Source organism: Hemitrygon akajei, chromosome 11 (assembly GCF_048418815.1).
Source record: "Hemitrygon akajei chromosome 11, sHemAka1.3, whole genome shotgun sequence".
In the NCBI taxonomy this organism is placed as follows: domain Eukaryota; kingdom Metazoa; phylum Chordata; class Chondrichthyes; order Myliobatiformes; family Dasyatidae; genus Hemitrygon; species Hemitrygon akajei.
The window spans coordinates 76,133,478-76,154,448 of NC_133134.1; the positions used below are offsets into that span (position 1 = coordinate 76,133,478).

General features: G+C 48.8%; 1 protein-coding gene across 1 annotated transcript in view; it reads right to left on the minus strand.

Moving 5' to 3' along the window:
• The window catches only part of LOC140735121 (ephrin-A3-like), a 90,890-nt gene extending 75,880 nt beyond the window's left edge, over nt 1-15,010 (minus strand). Inside the window, exon 1 of the mRNA XM_073059914.1 lies at nt 14,762-15,010. Within this exon, the coding sequence (XP_072916015.1) occupies nt 14,762-14,868 (107 nt within the window). The 5' untranslated portion in view covers nt 14,869-15,010. The remainder of the gene's footprint in view (nt 1-14,761) is intronic.
• Nucleotides 15,011-20,971: the final 5,961 nt, after the last annotated feature.

Sequence of the window (20,971 nt, forward strand, 5' to 3'; positions counted from 1 at the left end):
GTCATCAGATTTCTGACAGTCCATGAACAACCCCTCACTATCCCTCTGTCATCAGATTTCTGACAGTCCATGAACAACCCCTCATTATCCCTCTGTCATCAGATTTCTGACAGTCCATGAACACATGAACACCACCTCACTATCCCTCGGTCATCAGGTTTCTGACAGTCCATGAACACCACCTCACTATCCCTCTGTCATCAGATTTCTGACAGTCCATGAACACCACCTCACTATCCCTCTGTCATCAGATTTCTGACAGTCCATGAACAACCCCTCATTATCCATCTGTCATCAGATTTCTGACAGTCCATGAACAACCCCTCACTATCCATCTGTCATCAGATTTCTGACAGTCCATGAACACCACCTCACTATCCCTCTGTCATCAGATTTCTGACAGTCCATGAACACCACCTCACTATCCCTCTGTCATCAGATTTCTGACAGTCCATGAACACCACCTCACTATCCCTCTGTCATCAGATTTCTGACAGTCCATGAACACCACCTCACTATCCCTCTGTCATCAGATTTCTGACAGTCCATGAACACCACCTCACTATCCCTCTGTCATCAGATTTCTGACAGTCCATGAACACCACCTCACTATCCCTCTGTCATCAGATTTCTGTCAGTCCATGAACAACAACTCACTATCCCTCTGTCATCAGATTTCTGACAGTCCATGAACAACCCCTCATTATCCCTCTGTCATCAGATTTCTGACTGTCCATGAACCCATGAACAACACCTCACTATCCCTCTGTCATCAGATTTCTGACAGTCCATGAACCCATGAACAACACCTCACTATCCCTCTGTCATCAGATTTCTGACTGTCCATGAACCCATGAACAACACCTCACTATCCCTCTGTCATCAGATTTCTGACAGTCCATGAACCCGTGAACATCACCTCACTATCCCTCTGTCATCAGATTTCTGACAGTCCATGAACACCACCTCACTATCCCTCTGTCATCAGATTTCTGACAGTCCATGAACCCGTGAACATCACCTCACTATCCCTCTGTCATCAGATTTCTGACAGTCCATGAACACCACCTCACTATCCCTCTGTCATCAGATTTCTGACAGTCCATGAACAACCCCTCATTATCCCTCTGTCATCAGATTTCTGACTGTCCATGAACCCATGAACAACACCTCACTATCCCTCTGTCATCAGATTTCTGACAGTCCATGAACCCATGAACAACACCTCACTATCCCTCTGTCATCAGATTTCTGACTGTCCATGAACCCATGAACAACACCTCACTATCCCTCTGTCATCAGATTTCTGACAGTCCATGAACCCGTGAACATCAGCTCACTATCCCTCTGTCATCAGATTTCTGACAGTCCATGAACACCACCTCACTATCCCTCTGTCATCAGATTTCTGACAGTCCATGAACCTGTGAACATCACCTCACTATCCCTCTGTCATCAGATTTCTGACAGTCCATGAACACCACCTCACTATCCCTCTGTCATCAGATTTCTGACAGTCCATGAACACCACCTCACTATCCCTCTGTCATCAGATTTCTGACAGTCCATGAACCCGTGAACATCACCTCACTATCCCTCTGTCATCAGATTTCTGACAGTCCATGAACCCGTGAACATCACCTCACTATCCCTCTGTCATCAGATTTCTGACAGTCCATGAACACCACCTCACTATCCCTCTGTCATCAGATTTCTGACAGTCCATGAACACCACCTCACTATCCCTCTGTCATCAGATTTCTGTCAGTCCATGAACAACAACTCACTATCCCTCTGTCATCAGATTTCTGACAGTCCATGAACAACCCCTCATTATCCCTCTGTCATCAGATTTCTGACTGTCCATGAACCCATGAACAACACCTCACTATCCCTCTGTCATCAGATTTCTGACAGTCCATGAACCCATGAACAACACCTCACTATCCCTCTGTCATCAGATTTCTGACTGTCCATGAACCCATGAACAACACCTCACTATCCCTCTGTCATCAGATTTCTGACAGTCCATGAACCCGTGAACATCACCTCACTATCCCTCTGTCATCAGATTTCTGACAGTCCATGAACACCACCTCACTATCCCTCTGTCATCAGATTTCTGACAGTCCATGAACACCACCTCACTATCCCTCTGTCATCAGATTTCTGACAGTCCATGAACCCGTGAACATCACCTCACTATCCCTCTGTCATCAGATTTCTGACAGTCCATGAACCCGTGAACATCACCTCACTATCCCTCTGTCATCAGATTTCTGACAGTCCATGAACACCACCTCACTATCCCTCTGTCATCAGATTTCTGACAGTCCATGAACCCATGAACACCACCTCACTATCCCTCTGTCATCAGATTTCTGATGGTCCATGAACCCACGAACACCACCTCACTATCTCTTCTTTACAGCACTTAGTTCTAATTGTAACTTTTGGTATATTTTATGTCTTGTACTGTACTGCTGTCACAAAACCACAACATTCACAACTTATATGAGCGACAAAAAACCTGATTCTGGTGAACGTCTGTATCTACTTGCCTGCGACACCGCTACAAGCTAGTTTCCATTGCAGCTGTACCTACTGTGCACTTAACAAGAAACTTTTCTTGTCTTTCGCCTACTGGTTTAGAAGTGATGTCCACCACCCAACATGTGCTCTGCACGCCAGACTCCTCAGTCCTCTGGGAGAGGTCCCACCATCGCCCCGATTTCCCCGCGCAAGTTCCGTCACAGACAGACGTGTTGGCAAAGGCAGCAGTTGGCACTCTGACCAGGGCACCGACCAGAGGTGATGGGACGCTATGGTGCAGATGTAGGAGATGCTGGCAAGGCTGCACGGGAGGTGCTGTGTATCACCAGGTTATAGCAAAGGCAGCTTTCAGCTGGATGGGGCACTGAGGAGATTTAGAAGGAAATTCTTGGGACTGAGTCGGGGGGAGAGTTTGAACAGGCTGGGACTGAGTGGAGGAGACTGAGGGGCAGACTCATAGCAGTGAATAACATCACAAGGAGCCCAGAGAGGGTGAATACTCACAGTCTTTTCCCCTGGGTTGGAAAATCAAGAACTAGAGGGCTCAGGTTTAAGGTGAGATGGGGAGAGATTTAATAGGAATCTGAGGGGCAACTTCACACAGAAGGTGGTGGTATACAGAAAGAACTGCTTCAGACACTTGGACTCCAGACATCAGGCTCCTTATCCGGGGAAGATATCCTGCCAACACCATCTCCCCAGTAGACAGGATGGTGTAGAAGACATTTGGCCCGCTGGGCACCGAGTACAGGAGTTGGGACGTTCTGTTGCAGTTGTAGAAAACTCTGGCGAGGCTGCATTCGAAGTACTGTGTAGAGTCCTGGTTACCCTGTTATAAGGAAGACTTTACTGAACTGGAAAGAGTGGCAGTGAAGGAGGTCCCAGTGGGGTCCTCCTCCTTCACATTGGGGTCCTGGGATGGAAAGAGATGCATGGAGCAGGATCACAGAACAGTTTAACGAGCCTCAGGAGCTTAGGGCAGCAAGGTAGCACAGGGGTTAGTGCAATGGCCTTGCAGCGGCACCAGCCGGAGAAATCAGGGTTCAATTCCCACCACATTCCGCCTGTGACTGTGTGGGTTTCCTCCGGGTGCTCGAGTTTCCGCCCACAGACCATAGGTGTACTAGTCAGGGCTAGTGAGTTGCGGGCTGTCCCCAGCCCATCCTCAGACTGCGTTGGTTGTTGAAACAAAAAGACGCATTTCACAGTGCTTCGATGTGCATATGAGAGATAAAGCCAGTCTTTTCTTTTTAGTCTTCCCCAGCCTTCTATCATTTCTTTGGCAGGGAGAAGACAGGGTGCCACGTGGATACAGAGGGTGAGAGGCTGCAGCCTCTGCTAGAGGATCTGAAGGAGTTCTGGTTTCACTTCAGTCCTGTGCTCGGTCACCCGATAAGGAGTGAGGTGGGGCACTCGGTGGGGGGGGGGGGGGGGTCCTCTGGGTCAACCTGCAAATGGGCCAGGCCTAACTGTGGCCATTCACAGTCCCAGCTGAGGACTAAAGCCAACCGCCTGCCTCCCTTCCTGGGTTATGTTTGTACTTGGGTGTTCGTGGAGAAGGAGAATGCAGTGTCCACAGTTACAACGGAGGCATTGCTGTGACATGTAGCTATTTGAATGAACTTCTGTATTTGATAAAATTAGTATGACAAAGATTTATAAGGATGTTGCCAGAACTCGGGCTCCTGAGTTCCAGTGAGGGGTTGGACGGGCTGGGGCTGTCTGACTGTAGGAAACTGCGGTGGTTCAAGATGGAGGCTTGCTTCCACACCCCACACCCCCTGCCCACTCAACGGGCAGCGAGGGATGGGAAATAAAAGCTGGCCTTGCTGATGACAACGTAGAGCTAGAAAATTAACTTTAAACGGATAGTCTCTTATAGCATCAAGGATTAGCGATGAGCTTTTTTTTGCCAACTGTGCATTGCAACTTACATTGATAGATGCGCCCGTAAAGTCTGAGGAGGTGCTGCGGGCGGCCTGCAAGTGTCGCCACACTTCTGCTGCCAAGATAGCATGCCTGCAGTTTACTAACCGTATGTTGCTGGAAGGTGGGAGGAAACTGGAGCGCCCGGAGGTCACGGGGAGAATGTACAAACTCCTTATAGACAGCAGCAGGATTCGAACCCCAAACTTAGAACCGGCACTGCGCTGACTGCTGTGTTACCCTATTGCCTGTACTTCCGATGCATTAAAATCTTCCCTTAAGAAGAACAACACTGTGCAGCGTGTTCAGGAAGAGGCGAACGAATACCCCACAGAGAAGTCCCCAGAAAGCCTTGACCTATAAAACGCGACTTTACGGAAATACTCCCAAAAGCGCTTTGTTGGCCTCACAAATAACATTTTATTTTGTGGCATTACTACTGGTAAGAAGGTGACATGATCAGACACAGCAGCTCCCCGGTCTCCAAACAAGTTTGTCCTGGTTACCTTTTTACAATCGCAAGACACAGTTGGATATTAAGAACATCAATGACAGTGGCCTACCCCATTGGCAGGTTGCCCGACAGCAGGGCAGCCAGTCTTGTTGTGCACTGCGTTGCAGCCTGTTTCAGCTGCCTAGACGATGTGCGGCCCTACAAACAGTGGAAAGGATTGGCTTGGGTGTTTTAATTGTGATCGCAAGACCCTGTTGGACATTGGTAATGTAGAATACTGCGAGATCAATTCACTGGCTCATTGGTGAGACCGATGTTACGGGGGGAGATGCGTAGCCTTTGTGGTTGTGCAGACAAAGCCCTTGTGCTTCACAGTTGCCAGTGACGGAGACACTGTGTACCAGTGGATTCTATACCGGGGTGGGGGCTGGCCCCTCCAGTCTTTGCCCCCCCGCCCCCCCCCCGCCGGGAAGACAAGCTGGACTACCTTCGCCTGCGATCGCACAAAATCAGAAACTGCTGCGTGCTTATTCTTGCAGAACCGTGGCTCCAGGACAACATCTCACGCACCATCAATCTACAGGCCATGACGCTCAGGGACTTGGGCTCTATCATTATTAATTTTTAATACATATTTTTGTAACTATGTTTTCCTGCTAACATAATTACATGTGCTATCTGCTGTGTGTGACTGTTGACCCCACAGGAACTCCACTTCATTTGGCTGTATTCCTGGGCTTGTTTGAATGACAAGTCAATTTGAGTTGGATAGAGTATACGCTCAGTGGCCACTTTAATAGGTGTATCTGTTCGTTAATGCGAATATTTAATCAGCCTGGCAACTCGATGCATACAGACGTGCTCGAAAGGTTCAGTTGTTGTTCAGATCAAACATCAGAATGGGGAAGAAATGTGACCTAAGTTTCTTTGACTGTGGAATGATTGTTGGTGCCAGATGGGGTGGTTTGAGTATTTCAGAATCTGCTGATTGCCGGGGATTTTCACGCACAACAGTCTCTAGAGTTTACAGAGAGTGGTGTGAGAAACAAAACATCAAGTGAGTGGTTCAGTGGGTGAAAACACCTTGTTAATGAGAGAGGCTAATGGCCAGACTGGTTCAGGTTGTCAGGAAGGCGACAGTAACTCAAGTAACTGCACATTTACAACAGTGGGGTGCAGGAGAGCATCTCTGAATGCACCACACATCGAACCTTGACATGGACGGGCTACTTGAGTCCTGAAGTGCCCAGTGAGTGTTTAGCCACTTTGAAGAAGCCATGTTTCCTCTGTTTCATCAGCTCTGATAAGGATCCTGCCATTATCAATGGTGTTGGTGCTGATTCTCCCAAAGCACAGTACTGACGGACTGGGTCTGTTCCACCACAGTTGATAATACCAACGAGAACAGGAATTCAGATACCAGAGGTGCAAAGGGACTTTGCGGTCCTTGTGCGGGATTCTCTAAAGGTTAACTTGCAGGTTTAGTTGGTGGTAAGGAAGGCAAATGCCACGTTAGCATTAATTTCAAGAGGATTAGAATGTAAAAAAGCAAGAATATAATGCTGAGACTTTATAAGGCACTAGCCGAACCACACTTGGAGAATAATGAGCAGTTTTGGGCCCCTTATCTGAGAAAGAATAGTCGCACATCGGAGAGGGTCCAGAGCATGTTCATGAGAACGATCCCCAGAATCAAAGGGTTAACATATGAGGAGCGTTTGACGGCTCTAGGCCTATACTCACTGAAAATGGTGGGTGGGTGGCGAATCTCATTGAAACCTATTAAACATTGAAAGGCCTAGATAGAGTAGAGGTGGAGAGAATGTTTCCTACAGCAGAGAAGTCTAGCACCAGAGGGCACAGCCTCAGATTAGAGGGTTGGCCTTTTAGAACAGAGATGAGGAGGACTTCCTTTAGCCCGGGGGCGATGAATCTGTGGAATTCATCGCCACGGACAGCTGTGGAGGACAAGTCACTGGGTATGTTTAAACCTTGATTAGGAAGGACGTCAAAGATTAGGGAGAGAAGGTAGGAGAATGGGGTTGAGAGAGAGATATATTAGATCTGGCATGATGGAATGGTGGAGCAGACTTGATGGGCTGAATGGCCTAATTCTGCACCCATGTCTAATAGTCTTATTCATCCGTTTAATTTAATTATGAGAACACAGAAGATATTCAGTGAAATTAAAGAACGACAGGAGCGATACAAAAGAGAAAACACACAACTGCATCAAGCTCTTGGTCATCAGTATCTTGGAGCATCTATATGGGCCAACACATTGATGCAATCATGAAGAAAGCCACACTTGGTTTAGAGCTGAGGAGATCAGAATCAGGTTTATTATCACTGATATAATATATGTTGTGAAACTTGTTGGTTGTGGCATTGGTACATTACAACACATAAAAAAATTACTTTGAGTTATGAAGAAAATGAATAGTTCAAAAGAGATTTGGTATGTCACTAAAGACTCTTAAAAACTTCTACAGATCTACATGGAGAGCAGAAGAAAATAAACTGTGCAAATACAAATGAAAAAATAATAACAGTAATAAATAAGTAAGCAATAAATATAAAGATATGAGATGAAGAGTTTTTGAAAATGAGTCCATAGGCTGTGGGCACTGCTCAGTGCTGGGATGAGTAAAGTTACCCCTGCTGGTTCAGGTCCCTGATGATTGAGGGGTAATAACTGTTCCTGAACCTGGTGGTGTGAGTCGTGAGGCTCCTGCACCTTCTTCCTGATGGCAGCAACAAGATGAGAACATGTCCTGGTGGTGGAGGGTCCCTGCTGATGGATGCTGCTTTCCTTTGACAACGTTTGATGTGGTGGAGCGGGCTTTACCCGTGTCAGACTGGGACATATCCCCAACTTTTTGTAGGATTTTCCATTCAAGGGCACTGGGGTTTCCATGCCAGGCTGTGGTGCAGCCAGCCAGTATATCTGCACAGCCCTAATTGCTACCTCAGAAATGGAACACGTTGGACCTCCTGGACTACCACATTGGCTCTGTGCTGGTTTTGCACTAATGTTTTGTCTTGTAGGCTTGTATCACAGCCCGGCGTGGAGGCTCCAATGCACGGGGCTACAAGAGGCTGCGGAGGGTTGTGGAGTCAGTCAGCTCCAGCATGGGCACAACCCTCCTCACCATCGAGAAGGTGGCATCCATCATTAAAGACCCTCACAACCTGAGACATGCCCTTATCTTGGAGGAGGAGGTACAGCAGCCACACTCAACACATTCTTCCCATTTCTAAAAGCTCCACGAGCCCGTGACCACCAGCTTGTTATTCCTTTTGTTTTGCACTATTTATTTTGTAATTTATAGTAATTTTATGTCTTTGCTCTGTACAGCTGCTGCGAAACAAGAAATTTCACGTTATCTGTCAGTGATAATAAAGCTGATTCTGATTCTAATCTGCGTGATGAATTACTGTGTGAAAACAAAATTTTACATCAGGCGTGGAGTCACACAGCTCAGAAGCAGGCCCTTCGGCCCAAATCACCTCTGCTCTCCAAGGAATAAACACTGACAATATTCTTTATAATAGAAGATTAATGCCTTTCCCGATCACTCCCGCTGTACACAATCATCTAATCCTGCAGCCCAACTCTACCACGCCAACCTTTTCTTAGTCATAGATTCAAACAGCACGGGAACAGACCCATCAACCCAAAGGCCCATGCCAACCAAGATTCCCACCTAAGCTCATTCCACCTGTCTGCTTGGCCCACATCCCTCTGAACGAGAGGGGTTCCCATCCTGGGCTCCATGGACCCATCAGTTAATGCCATAAAAAAGGTTGGGAACCGCTGCTCTAAACCTTTTCCATGCCTGTACCTGTCCAAGTGCCTTTTAAAAGTTGTTAACGTACCTGTCTCAACCACTTCCTCCGGCAGCTCGTTCCGTACCGACCACCCTCTGGGTGAAGAAGTTGCCCCTCAGGTTCCTGTCCTCTCCCCTTTCACCTTCAACCTGTGCCCTCTGGTTCCAATGTGCACCTTCACTCCAGCTACACTTCATGGTTTTACACAATCTCCTACGCTCCAAGGAATAAAGTCGCAACTTGCTGAACCTCTCTCCATAACTCAGTCCCTCGAGTCCTGGCAACATCCTGGTAAATCTCCTCAGCACTCTTGCCAGCTTAGTAACTATTGCTTATAACAGGGCGAGCACTCTAGGTGCAGACTCACCAGTGCCTTGCAGAGCTGGGAAACCTCCGGCACAGGACCGCCCAGAATGGAGAAGTGTTTGGGGATAGAAACTAGGTGCCTGAGGTTCTAAGTCGATCACGCAGATGGCTGTGTGAAGTGGTGGAAGCTGTGACTGTCTCACCAACTGTCTGAACAATGGCTGATTGCTTGCCAATCGTTGTTTGTGTGTAGTCTTTCATTGATTTTATTATGTTCCTTTGTTCTACTAAGAACGCCTGCAAGAAAATGAATCTCAGGGTAGATTATAGTGACGGATACACACTTTGACAATAAACTTTGAACTTTAAAATCCAGAACAACGTACACAGCTACCTTCTGACCAATCAGTGGAAGAATACGTGCGTCCCAATCACAATCTTTCCCCTGGATATAGGTATCCGTTAGTCTTGTGAGACCATGGATTTGTGCCTTGGAAGGTTTCTAATCTGGGCAGGGTTGTATAGAAGACCGGCAGTTGCCCAAGCTGCAAGCCTTCCCCTCTCCACGCCACCAATGTTGTCCAAGGGAAGGGCACTAGGACCCAAGCAGCTTGGCACCGGTGACATCGCAGAGCAATGTGTTGTTAAGTGCCTTGCTCAAGGACACAACACGCTGCCTCAGCTGAGGCTCGAACCAGTGACCTTCAGATCACTAGATCGATGCCTTATCCACTAGGCCACGCACCAACACCCCCGGATAGCAATGTCTAATACTAGAGGGTAAAATTTAAGACGGCAGGGGGAAGGTTTAAAAGAGATGTGCGGGGGTGAGGACATCCTTTGAGAGTGATCAGACAAAAGTTTAGTGGTGGATGTCAGATACGTTTAGTTACACGGAGTGCGGTGGGAGTCTGCAACTGGGAGCCAGGGGTGGTGGCAGAAACAGATACAATGCAGCCATTTCAGACACTCTTACATGGATGAAAGAAAAATGGAGGCTAAGTGGATTGATCTTGGAATAGATAAGCGTGGCGGTTGGTGCAACGCTATTGTAGCTCGGGTGGTCGGAGCTAGGAGTTCAATCCTGGTGTCCTCTGTAAGGAGTTTGAACATCCTCCCCATGGAACGTGTGGGCTTTCCCTGAGTGCTCTGGTTTCCTCCCGCTGTCCAACATGGTTAACTGGTCATTTTAAATTGTCCCGAGATTAGGTTAGGGTTAAATTGGGGTTATCGGCGGCTGCTGGGCGGTGTGGCTTGAATGTGCAGAATTCTGCGCTGTAAGGTCCAACATTGTGGGCCGAAGGGCCTGTACTGTGCTATATTCTATGCACCATTATCCCACTTCATTCCCCCCCAGCATCTCTCCCCAGGTACGATAGGGCTGTTGTTCAAGGCTCGCAGATAAGCACATCAACGTGCTGGGAAGTGAGGGATATGGACATTGTGCACGGAAATCATGCACCGTGTTCCGTTGGAAAGAGTGCAGAGGGGATTTACGAGGACATTCCCTGAAAGGCCCGTTCCTCTGCCGATAGGCACACAGAACCCGTGGAGTGGAAGGCCTGCTCTTGTACTGAAAGGCACCGTGTTCACGGATACCGTGTTCTAAGCCGGAAAGAGTGCAGAGGGGATTTACGAGGACATTCCCTGAAAGGCACTGTGTTCACGGATACCGTGGGCTGAAAGGCTTGGCCCTCTGCAGCAAGGTGCCGTGTTCCGTCGGAAAGAGTGCAGAGGGGATTTACGAGGACATTCCCTGAAAGGCACTGTGTTCACGGATACCGTGGGCTGAAAGGCTTGGCCCTCTGCAGCAAGGTGCCGTGTTCCGTCGGAAAGAGTGCAGAGGGGATTCATGAGGATACTCCCTGGACCCAGGGGCCTAAGTTCAGGGAGAGGTTGGACAGGCTGAGAGTTTATCCCTTGGAGTGCAGGAGACGAGGGAAGGTGTATAAAATCATGAGGGGTGTTGATAGGATGAACGCATGCAGTCTGTACCAGCAGGGCTGGGGAAATTGAGAACTAAAGGGCACAGATTGAAGGTGAGAGGGGAGAGATTTAACAGGAACCTGAGGGGCAACTTCTTCACCCAGTGGGTAGTCAGTCTATGGAGTGAGCTGCCAGAGGAGGTGGTACATTAACATTATTTAAAGGACACAGGCAGGTATATGGATAGGACAGGTTTGGGATGATGGGAAATGGACAGAATGGACGAGTTTGGCTGAAGGGTCTTTTCCCATGATGCAATGCTGTTCCTTGAACCTCAGGATCCAGGGAAGCAGTGTCTCTGTGACTGGGGGCGGTGGGGGGACCGGACAAAGAGGAGACTAACACTCCAGTGCAGGGATGATTCACAGCTGCGGAGAGAGGATTCATTCTCTCCATAATATGTGACAGTCGGAAAAGCAACAGGATTGCCAAGCATCCCACCATGGACATCTCCTCTTTTCTCCCCTCCCAAACCTGAAAAGCTTTTCACTGCAGCTCGGTATATGTGCCAATTATAAACCGATTTACCATTTGGTTCAGAGTCCATAACTGAACAATTCCCCAACAATTTTCTGCACTCCGACTAGCTCCACACACACACACACACACACACACACTCACACACACACACACACACAGACACACACACACACACACACACACACACACACACACACACACACACACACACACACACACACATCGGGATCACACTTGCTTTCTTACACATGAACACACCAGTCCCTCTCTTTGCTTCTCTCTCACCCACACTTCCTTTCACATATTCTCTCTCTCTCTCTTCCCCTTTTGCTCTCACAACCCCTCTCTCCCTCTCACGCACACCTCCCTCACAGATGTACACACACAGAACCTCTTTCCCTCACAGACAGACAGACACACACACACTTCTCCGTCTTCCCCTCTCTTTTCACACACCTCTCATCTCTACCTCTTTTTCTCTCACACTTCTCCCCTCCTCTTTTTCTCACACAATCATCTCACAAATGTGTGCTCACACACAAACAACACTTCTATCCCCTTCTTTCCTCACACTCACAAACATCATCACTCCCGTTCACACACATACACCTACATCTCTCACAGTCATGTATACACACAGAACATTGAACCCCCGTACACAGCCCTCTCACTCTTCTCCCCTCCCTCACACACAAACAGCATCCCTCTCCCTCACAGATGTGCACACACACACACACACCTCTCTCTCGCACACAAGCACATATCGACAGATCTGATCTCCCCCTCTTTCTCACACACTCACAAACAGCACTTCTCTCCCTCTCACTGACACACACCGCTCTCACACAGACATGTGTGTGGGCGAACACACACACACACATGCCTCTCCCCCCTCTGTCTGTCTCTCCCACGCAACCACACACCCACATGAACGAGCCATGCTGAGGTATCTGCACCCTTGCCCGAGATACCTGCCGCGGGACACCCCTGAAGCAAGTCGAGGCAGAGGCGTCAGACGCTCCAAATGGAACTCAAGATGCCTAGACGGGAGGCTGGAACGTACCAAACCTTCCCTATGAATAACACTCAACAACCCACCCACCCATCACCCCGGAAAAACTCCCTGTGAAAAGGCACTAGACCCAAGACGAGAACCTCACTCCTGATCGGTACCCGTCCCCCTGAGGCTTCTATCTCAAATTCAGCATTGAAGAAACACAGAAATTGACAATAAGCACACTTGGAACAGGATAGCAGAGATGGAGGGGTGGGGGGTGGATGTTCTCTGAGTGACAACATATCAGCAATACGAATGCTCCCTTCTCCTTCACCCCTCCCTGTATGCCTCAGGGATTAGACACATTATGAAATTACATAGTGTAGCTGCAACCGAGACAAAGAAAACTGCTCCGATTTCCCAACCATATTCTGAACCGTCCAATGCAAGGAGCAAAAATGACTATTATTTCTCTGTTAGTACACCAATTTAATGAGATTAAAAAGATTGCTTTAAACAGTCAATGCGAATCTATATGGTATATCTATGAGTGGGAGAGGATTCAGACACGGAATGAGGTGGGGAGGGGGAATCTAACCACGGTAGCTAACATAATTTGCTCGCAATCAGATTGGAAAGAAATTAATACAACAAACACTTGTGTAAAGATGCAATTCACACCCAACATCGGGTCAAACTCTTTGAAGTGTAACTTTTCATAATGACAAACAGACCTTCAAATAATAACACTGATACTGAAATATAGTGTACAAAATGCAGGGATTCAGGGAAGGAGATGGAAAGAATTGGAAAGGGGGGGGGGGAAGAGGAAGGTATAGGGGAATGTGGACAGGAGGATCGGAGGGGATGTGCAGAGGGAGGGATGGAGGGTCGGAGGGGAGGGGGAGAGGGATGGAGAGGGAAGGGAGGAGAGTGCGATGAAGGGGAGGGAGGAGGGGGAAGGATGGGGAGGTGGTGAAGAAAGGATGGAGGGGAAGGGTGAGAGAAGGATGGAGGAGAGGAGTGGGGAAGAGTGGCGACAGAGGAGGAGGGGGACAGAGGAGTGAAGAGGGAGGGACGGAGTGGATGGGAATAGGAAAGGCAGAGGTGAGAAGGAGAGGGAAGGAGGGATAGGAGGGGAGATGGAGGGACAGGGTGGAAGAGGGAAGAATGGAGGGGAGAGGGAGGGAGGGAGGGAGTAAGAGGGAGAGAGAGATGGGTTTGGATGGAAGGATGGCCAAGGGGTAGCGAGGGATAGACTGGGGGGTAGGGACAAATAGAGTGGGGGGTGGGCAAAGGACAGACTGGGGATGTGAAGGGAAAGAGTGGGTGTTGGGGAGGGATAGAGGGGGTAGAGAAAGATAGCAGAGGTGGAGAGGGATAGAATGGGGGTAGGAAGGATAGGGGGAAAGGAGATGAGAGGTCTATTTTATTTTTCCAAATGTCCAACACCACTCCCTCCTCCCCTCCCTCCTTCTCTCCCCAATTTCCTCCCCTCCATCTTCTGCAGCTACCTCACTCCTTACTCCTCATCTCCCTCCCCTTCTTCTCCCCATCTCTCACCCCTCCTTCTCCCCCAGCCACCTTGCTGCCTTCTCCCCTCTCCCTCACTCCTCATCTCCATGCACCTCCTTCTCCCCATCTCCCTCACCCTCCCTCTCTTCCATCTCTCCCCTCATCTCCTTCCTCCCTCTCCTCCTCCATCTTTCTCTCCTCCTCTCCCCATTCCCCTTCCATCACTCTACATCCTTCTCTCCCTCCTCATCCCTCTGCCCCATCACTCTCTTCCCCTCTCCTTCCTCTTTTTTCCTTCTCCTCCCACCCTTTCTTCACCCCTCTTTTCCCCATCCCTCTGTCTGTCCCTCTCCATCTCTTCCCCTCTCCTCTCCCCATCCCTCTGCCTACCTTCCCCCAATCTTCCCCTCTCTACTCCCCACCCTCTGTCTGCCTCCCTCTTCCCCTCTCCTCTCTCTTTCCCTCGGCCCACCTACCTCCCTCTCTTTACCACTATTCTCCCCATCCCTCTGCCTGTCTGCCCCCTCTCTTCCCCTTTTCCCTTCCCATCTCTCTGCCACCCTCTCTCTCCCCCCCCTCCTCTCCCCATCCCTCTGCCTCCGTCCTTCCCCTCTCCTCCCTCCCTCCTCTCCCCATCCCTCTCATCCCCTCACCACTCCCATCCCTCCGCCGGATTCCCCCTCCTCTCCCCTCCCGCACAAACACGGACTTACTGCGCGTTGCTGCTGTTCCAGTGGACGGAGTGCCGGTTGCACCGAATGGACCGGGAGAGAGTTAGGAGGATCCCGCTGACCGCCAGCACTCCAAAGACCAGGGACATGTTGGTGGAGTCCCCGTCCTCCCCTTCCGCCTCTGCCTCCTCCCGCGGCCGGTAAGGAGATCAGCGCACCGGGCTGCTCCCGGACGGAGGGCAGCGATCTGACAGACGGCGCGGGCTCGCAGCGGTTCCAGCTTCCCGGCTGCGGCGCGGCGCGGCGCGGCGCGCTCCTGGCCTGGCGCGTGCACGCCGGAGGCGGGCGGGCGGGCGGACGGGGAGAGGGGCTGCTGCGCGGGCACGGCGTCCGCGCGCTCCACCGCCCACCAGCGTGCACGGAGGCGATGGCTCACGCACATCCATCATGCACAGAACCCCCCGCCCCCCACCAACACACACAGATATACCCCTACACACACATAGCCCCCTACCTACATACACATACACCCCCACAGACACATACACCCCCACACACGCATACACCCCCCCACACACATACACCCCCCACACACGCATACACCCACACACACACACACACCCCACACACGCATACACCCCCACACACACACATACACCCCCCACACACGCATACACCCCCCACACACACATACACCCACACACACACACACCCCACACACACATACACCCCCCACACACACATACACCCCCCCCACACACATACATCCCCCACACACATACCTCTCATACACACATACACCCCCACACACACATACACCCCCCAAACACATATACACTCCCACAGACACATATACAACCCACACACACATACACCCCACACACATATACACACCAACACAAACACATCTACACCCCGACATACACCCCACACAGACACAGATGTTCATCACACACAAGTACATCCCAAACACACCCACATGCAGACACATACTCACACACACATACAACACACCCCACAGACACACGCACACTCAGACACATGCACGCACAGAGACAGTGACACACGCACACACACACACACACACACACACACTCACTCACGAATACACCCACACACACACACACTCACTCACGAATACACACACACACACACACACACACACACACACACACACACACACACACACACACACACACACACACACACACACACACACACACACCAAACCCCGATTCAGTATATCAGCAAAGTGGAAGATGTTTCTCCTTTTCCTGACATCATCTGCCTCTGTACAGAAATGGACACTGATAGTAAGAATTACCCCCGCTGGGCCAACACACCCACTAATCTGTGGCTGGGGTTGTGTAACAGCCTTGATGGTTTGCGGTAATAACCCCTATCAGCTTACCCAGAGGTTGCCTGGGGAATTGCTCCTGGGACCAAGGTGTTAGAGGCACCTGTTAACAACACAGTCTGCCTGAGAGAGGGTGGGGATACTGGCTTAGCATGCAAGGTGTCTATGTATACGACATAAATCATGGTGATCCCTTGTCACCGACCCCAACCCCTCACTCCCTCCTCACAGCCCCTCCCAACGCTCCCTCACCATCACAGCTTCCACAATATGGCGCTCCTTTCTCCTCGCCTCTCCTACAGCGCCAGGGTTCAGGGGGTATATACAATAAACCTGGGAGAGGGTTACAGGCTGGGGCTATTCCAGGGGTTTGGGGACGAGGTACATGGAATAACTGATCGTTAACAGCGTGTGGATTTGGTTACACTCACTGACGACTGTCAGAATCGCTGTAACTACAGAGGTGAGCTTTCGATATACCCCGAGGCTCCGCGCAGAATCTGTCCCTCTTGCCTGCATGGCATTTTCCCATGGAATGGGCCTGACAGGAAATCCCTTCTCACCTTTGGGAATGTGGCAGTATGACAGGAGAGGTAGGAGCCGGGGGGGCGGGGTGGTGCTGTGGTGGGGGAGGGCCTTTGTGTCAAACCGCAGCACATACAGAGATTGGAAATAGAACAGGGGACCGGTAATCGGGAGAATATATGGCATACGAAGGAATGCAGGGGGCAAGACAGCTGGAATTCGGAGTGACTGTAAACACTGAATTCATCCCAAGAAACCCCGAACAGGGAGACGGGACAGACGCATTGTGAGGGTCACTCACTGAATAACTGTACAGAGACAGGATGAAGGTCACTGTGTAACTGTACAGAGTCACTGTTTATTCAGGGTGAGGGTCAGTGTGTAACTGTACAGAGTCACTGTTTATTCAAGGTGAGGGTCACTCACTGTGTAACTGTACAGAGTCACTGTTTATTCAGGGTGAGGGTCACTCTCTGTGTAACTGTACAGAGTCACTGTTTATTCAGGGTGAGGGTCCCTCACTGTGTAACTGTAGAGTCACTGTTTATTCAGGGTGAGGGTCAGTGTGTAACTGTACAGAGTCACTGTTTATTCAAGGTGAGGGTCACTCACTGTGTAACTGTACAGAGTCACTGTTTATTCAGGGTGAGGGTCACTCTCTGTGTAACTGTACAGAGTCACTGTTTATTCAGGGTGAGGGTCACTCACTGTGTAACTGTACAGAGTCACTGTTTATTCAGGGTGAGGGTCAGTGTGTAACTGTACAGACTCACTGTTTATTCAGGATGAAGGTCACTGTGTAACTGTACAGAGTCACTGTTTATTCAGGGTGAGGGTCAGTGTGTAACTGTACAGAGTCACTGTTTATTCAGGGTGAGGGTCACTCACTGTAACTGTACAGAGTCACTTTTATTCAGGGTGAGGGTCAGTGTGTAACTGTACAGAGTCACTGTTTATTCAGGGTGAGGGTCACTCACTGTAAATGTACAGAGTCACTTTTATTCAGGGTGAGGGTCAGTGTGTAACTGTACAGTCACTGTTTATTCAGGGTGACGGTTACAGTTTAACTGTACAGAGTCACTGTTTATTCAGGGTGAGGGTCAGTGTGTAACTGTACAGAGTCACTGTTTATTCAGGGTGAGGGTCACTGTGTAACTATACAGAATCACTGTTGATGCAGGGTGAGGGTCAGTGTGTAACTGTACTGTGTCACTGTTTATTCAGGGTGAGGGTCAGTGTGTAACTGTACTGTGACACTGTTTATTCAAGCTGAGGGTCAGTGTGTAACTGTACAGAGTCACTGTTTATTCAGGGTGACGGTTACTCACTGTGTAACTGTACAGAGTCACTGTTTAATCAGGTAGAAGGTCACTCACTGTATAACTGTACAGAGTCACTGTTTATTCAGGGTTAAGGTCAGTCACTGTGTAACTGTACAGAGTCACTGTTTATTCAGGGTGAGGGTCAGTGTGTAACTGTACAGAGTGACTGTTTATTCAGGGTGAGGGTCAGTGTGTAACTGTACTGTGTCACTGTTTATTCAGGGTGAGGGTCACTCACTGTAACTGTACAGAGTCACTTTTATTCAGGGTGAGGGTCACTCACTGTGTAACTGTACAGAGTCACTGTTTATTCAGTGTGAGGGTCAGTGTGTAACTGTACTGTGTCACTGTTTATTCAGGGTGAGGGTCAGTGTGTAACTGTACAGAGTCACTGTTTATTCAGGGTGTGCGTCACTCTGTGTGCAACTGTACAGAGTCATTGTTTATTCAGGGTGAGGGTTACTCACTGTGTAACTGTACAGAGTCACTGTTTATTCAGGGTGAGGGTCAGTGTGTGACTGTACAGAGTCACTGTTTATTCAGGGTGAGGGTCAGTGTGTAACTGTACAGAGTCACTGTTTATTCAGTGTGAGGGTCAGTGTGTAACTGTACTGTGTCACTGTTTATTCAGGGTGAGGGTCACTGTGTAACTGTACAGAGTCACTGTTTATTCAGTGTGAGGGTCAGTGTGTAACTGTACTGTGTCACTGTTTATTCAGGGTGAGGGTCAGTGTGTAACTGTACAGAGTCACTGTTTATTCAGGGTGTGCGTCACTCTGTGTGCAACAGTACAGAGTCATTGTTTATTCAGGGTCAGGGTTACTCACTGTGTAACTGTACAGAGTCACTGTTTATTCAGGGTGAGGGTTACTCACTGTGTAAGTGTACATAGTCACTGTGTATTCAGGGTGAACTCACTGTGTAACTGTACAGAGTCACTGATTATTGAGGGTGAGGGTCACTCACTGTGTAACTGTACAGAGTCATTGTTTATTCAGGGTGAGGGTTACTCGCAGTGTATCTGTACAGTGTCACTCTTTATTCAGGGTTAAGGTCACTCACTGTGTAACTGTAGAGAGTCACTGTTTATTCAGGGTGAGGGTCACTGTCTAACTACAGAGTCACTGTTTATTCAGGATGAAGGTCACTGTGTAACTGTACAGAGTCACTGGTTATTCAGGGTTAAGGTCACTCACTGTGTAACTGGACAGAGTCTGTTTATTCAGGGTGAGGGTCACTGTATAACTACAGAGTCAATGTTTATTCAGGGTGAAGGTCACTGTCTAACTGTACAGAGTCACTGTTTATTCAGGTTGAGGGTCAGTGTGTAACTGTACAGAGTCACTGTTTATTCAGGGTGAGGGTCACTCACTGTAACTGTACAGAGTCACTGTTTATTCAGGGTGAGTGTCGCTGTGTAACTGTACAGAGTCACTGCTTATTCAGGGTGAGAGTCTCATTGTAACTGTACAGAGTCACTGTTTATTCAGGGTGAAGGTCACTCACTGTAACTGTACAGAGTCACTGTTTATTCAGGGTGAGGGTCAGTGTGTAACTGTACAGAGTCACTATTTATGCAGGGTGATGGTCACTCACTGTGCAACTGTACAGAGTAATTATTTATTCAGTGTTAGGGTCAGTGTGTAACTGTACAGAGTCACTGTTCATTCAGGGTGAGGGTTACAGTTTAACTGTACAGAGTCACTTTTATTCAGGGTGAGGGTCAGTGTGTAACTGTACAGAGTCACTGTTTATTCAGGCTGAGGGTTACAGTTTAACTGCACAGAGTCACTGTTTAGTCAGGGTGAGGGTCACTGTGTGTGTAACTGTACAGAGTCACAGTTTATTCAGGGTGAGGGTCAATGTGTAACTGCACAGAGTCACTCGTTGATTCAGGCTATGGTCTTTGTGTAACTGTAAAGAGTCACTGTTTATACAGGGTGAGAGTCACTGTGTAACTGTACAGAGTCACTGTTTATTCGGGTGAGGGTCAGTGTGTAACTGTACAGAGTCACTGTTTATTCAGTGCGATGATCAGTGTGTAACTGTACAGAGTCACTTTTATTCAGGGTGAGGGTTACTGTGTAACTGTACAGAGTCACTGTTTATTCAGGGTGAGGGTCACTCACTGTAACTGTACAGAGTCACTTTTATTCAGGGTGAGGGTCAGTGTGTAACTGTACAGAGTCACTGTTTATTCAGGGTGAGGGTCAGTGTGTAACTGTACAGACTCACTGTTTATTCAGGATGAAGGTCACTGTGTAACTGTACAGAGTCACTGTTTATTCAGGGTGAGGGTCAGTGTGTAACTGTACAGAGTCACTGTTTATTCAGGGTGAGGGTCACTCACTGTAACTGTACAGAGTCACTTTTATTCAGGGTGAGGGTCAGTGTGTAACTGTACAGAGTCACTGTTTATTCAGGGTGAGGGTCACTCACTGTAAATGTACAGAGTCACTTTTATTCAGGGTGAGGGTCAGTGTGTAACTGTACAGTCACTGTTTATTCAGGGTGACGGTTACAGTTTAACTGTACAGAGTCACTGTTTATTCAGGGTGAGGGTCAGTGTGTAACTGTACAGAGTCACTGTTTATTCAGGGTGAGGGTCACTGTGTAACTATACAGAATCACTGTTGATGCAGGGTGAGGGTCAGTGTGTAACTGTACCGTGTCACTGTTTATTCAGGGTGAGGGTCAGTGTGTAACTGTACTGTGACACTGTTTATTCAAGCTGAGGGTCAGTGTGTAACTGTACAGAGTCACTGTTTATTCAGGGTGACGGTTACTCACTGTGTAACTGTACAGAGTCACTGTTTAATCAGGTAGAAGGTCACTCACTGTATAACTGTACAGAGTCACTGTTTATTCAGGGTTAAGGTCAGTCACTGTGTAACTGTACAGAGTCACTGTTTATTCAGGGTGAGGGTCAGTGTGTAACTGTACAGAGTGACTGTTTATTCAGGGTGAGGGTCAGTGTGTAACTGTACAGAGTCACTTTTATTCAGGGTGAGGGTTACTGTGTAACTGTACAGAGTCACTGTTTATTCA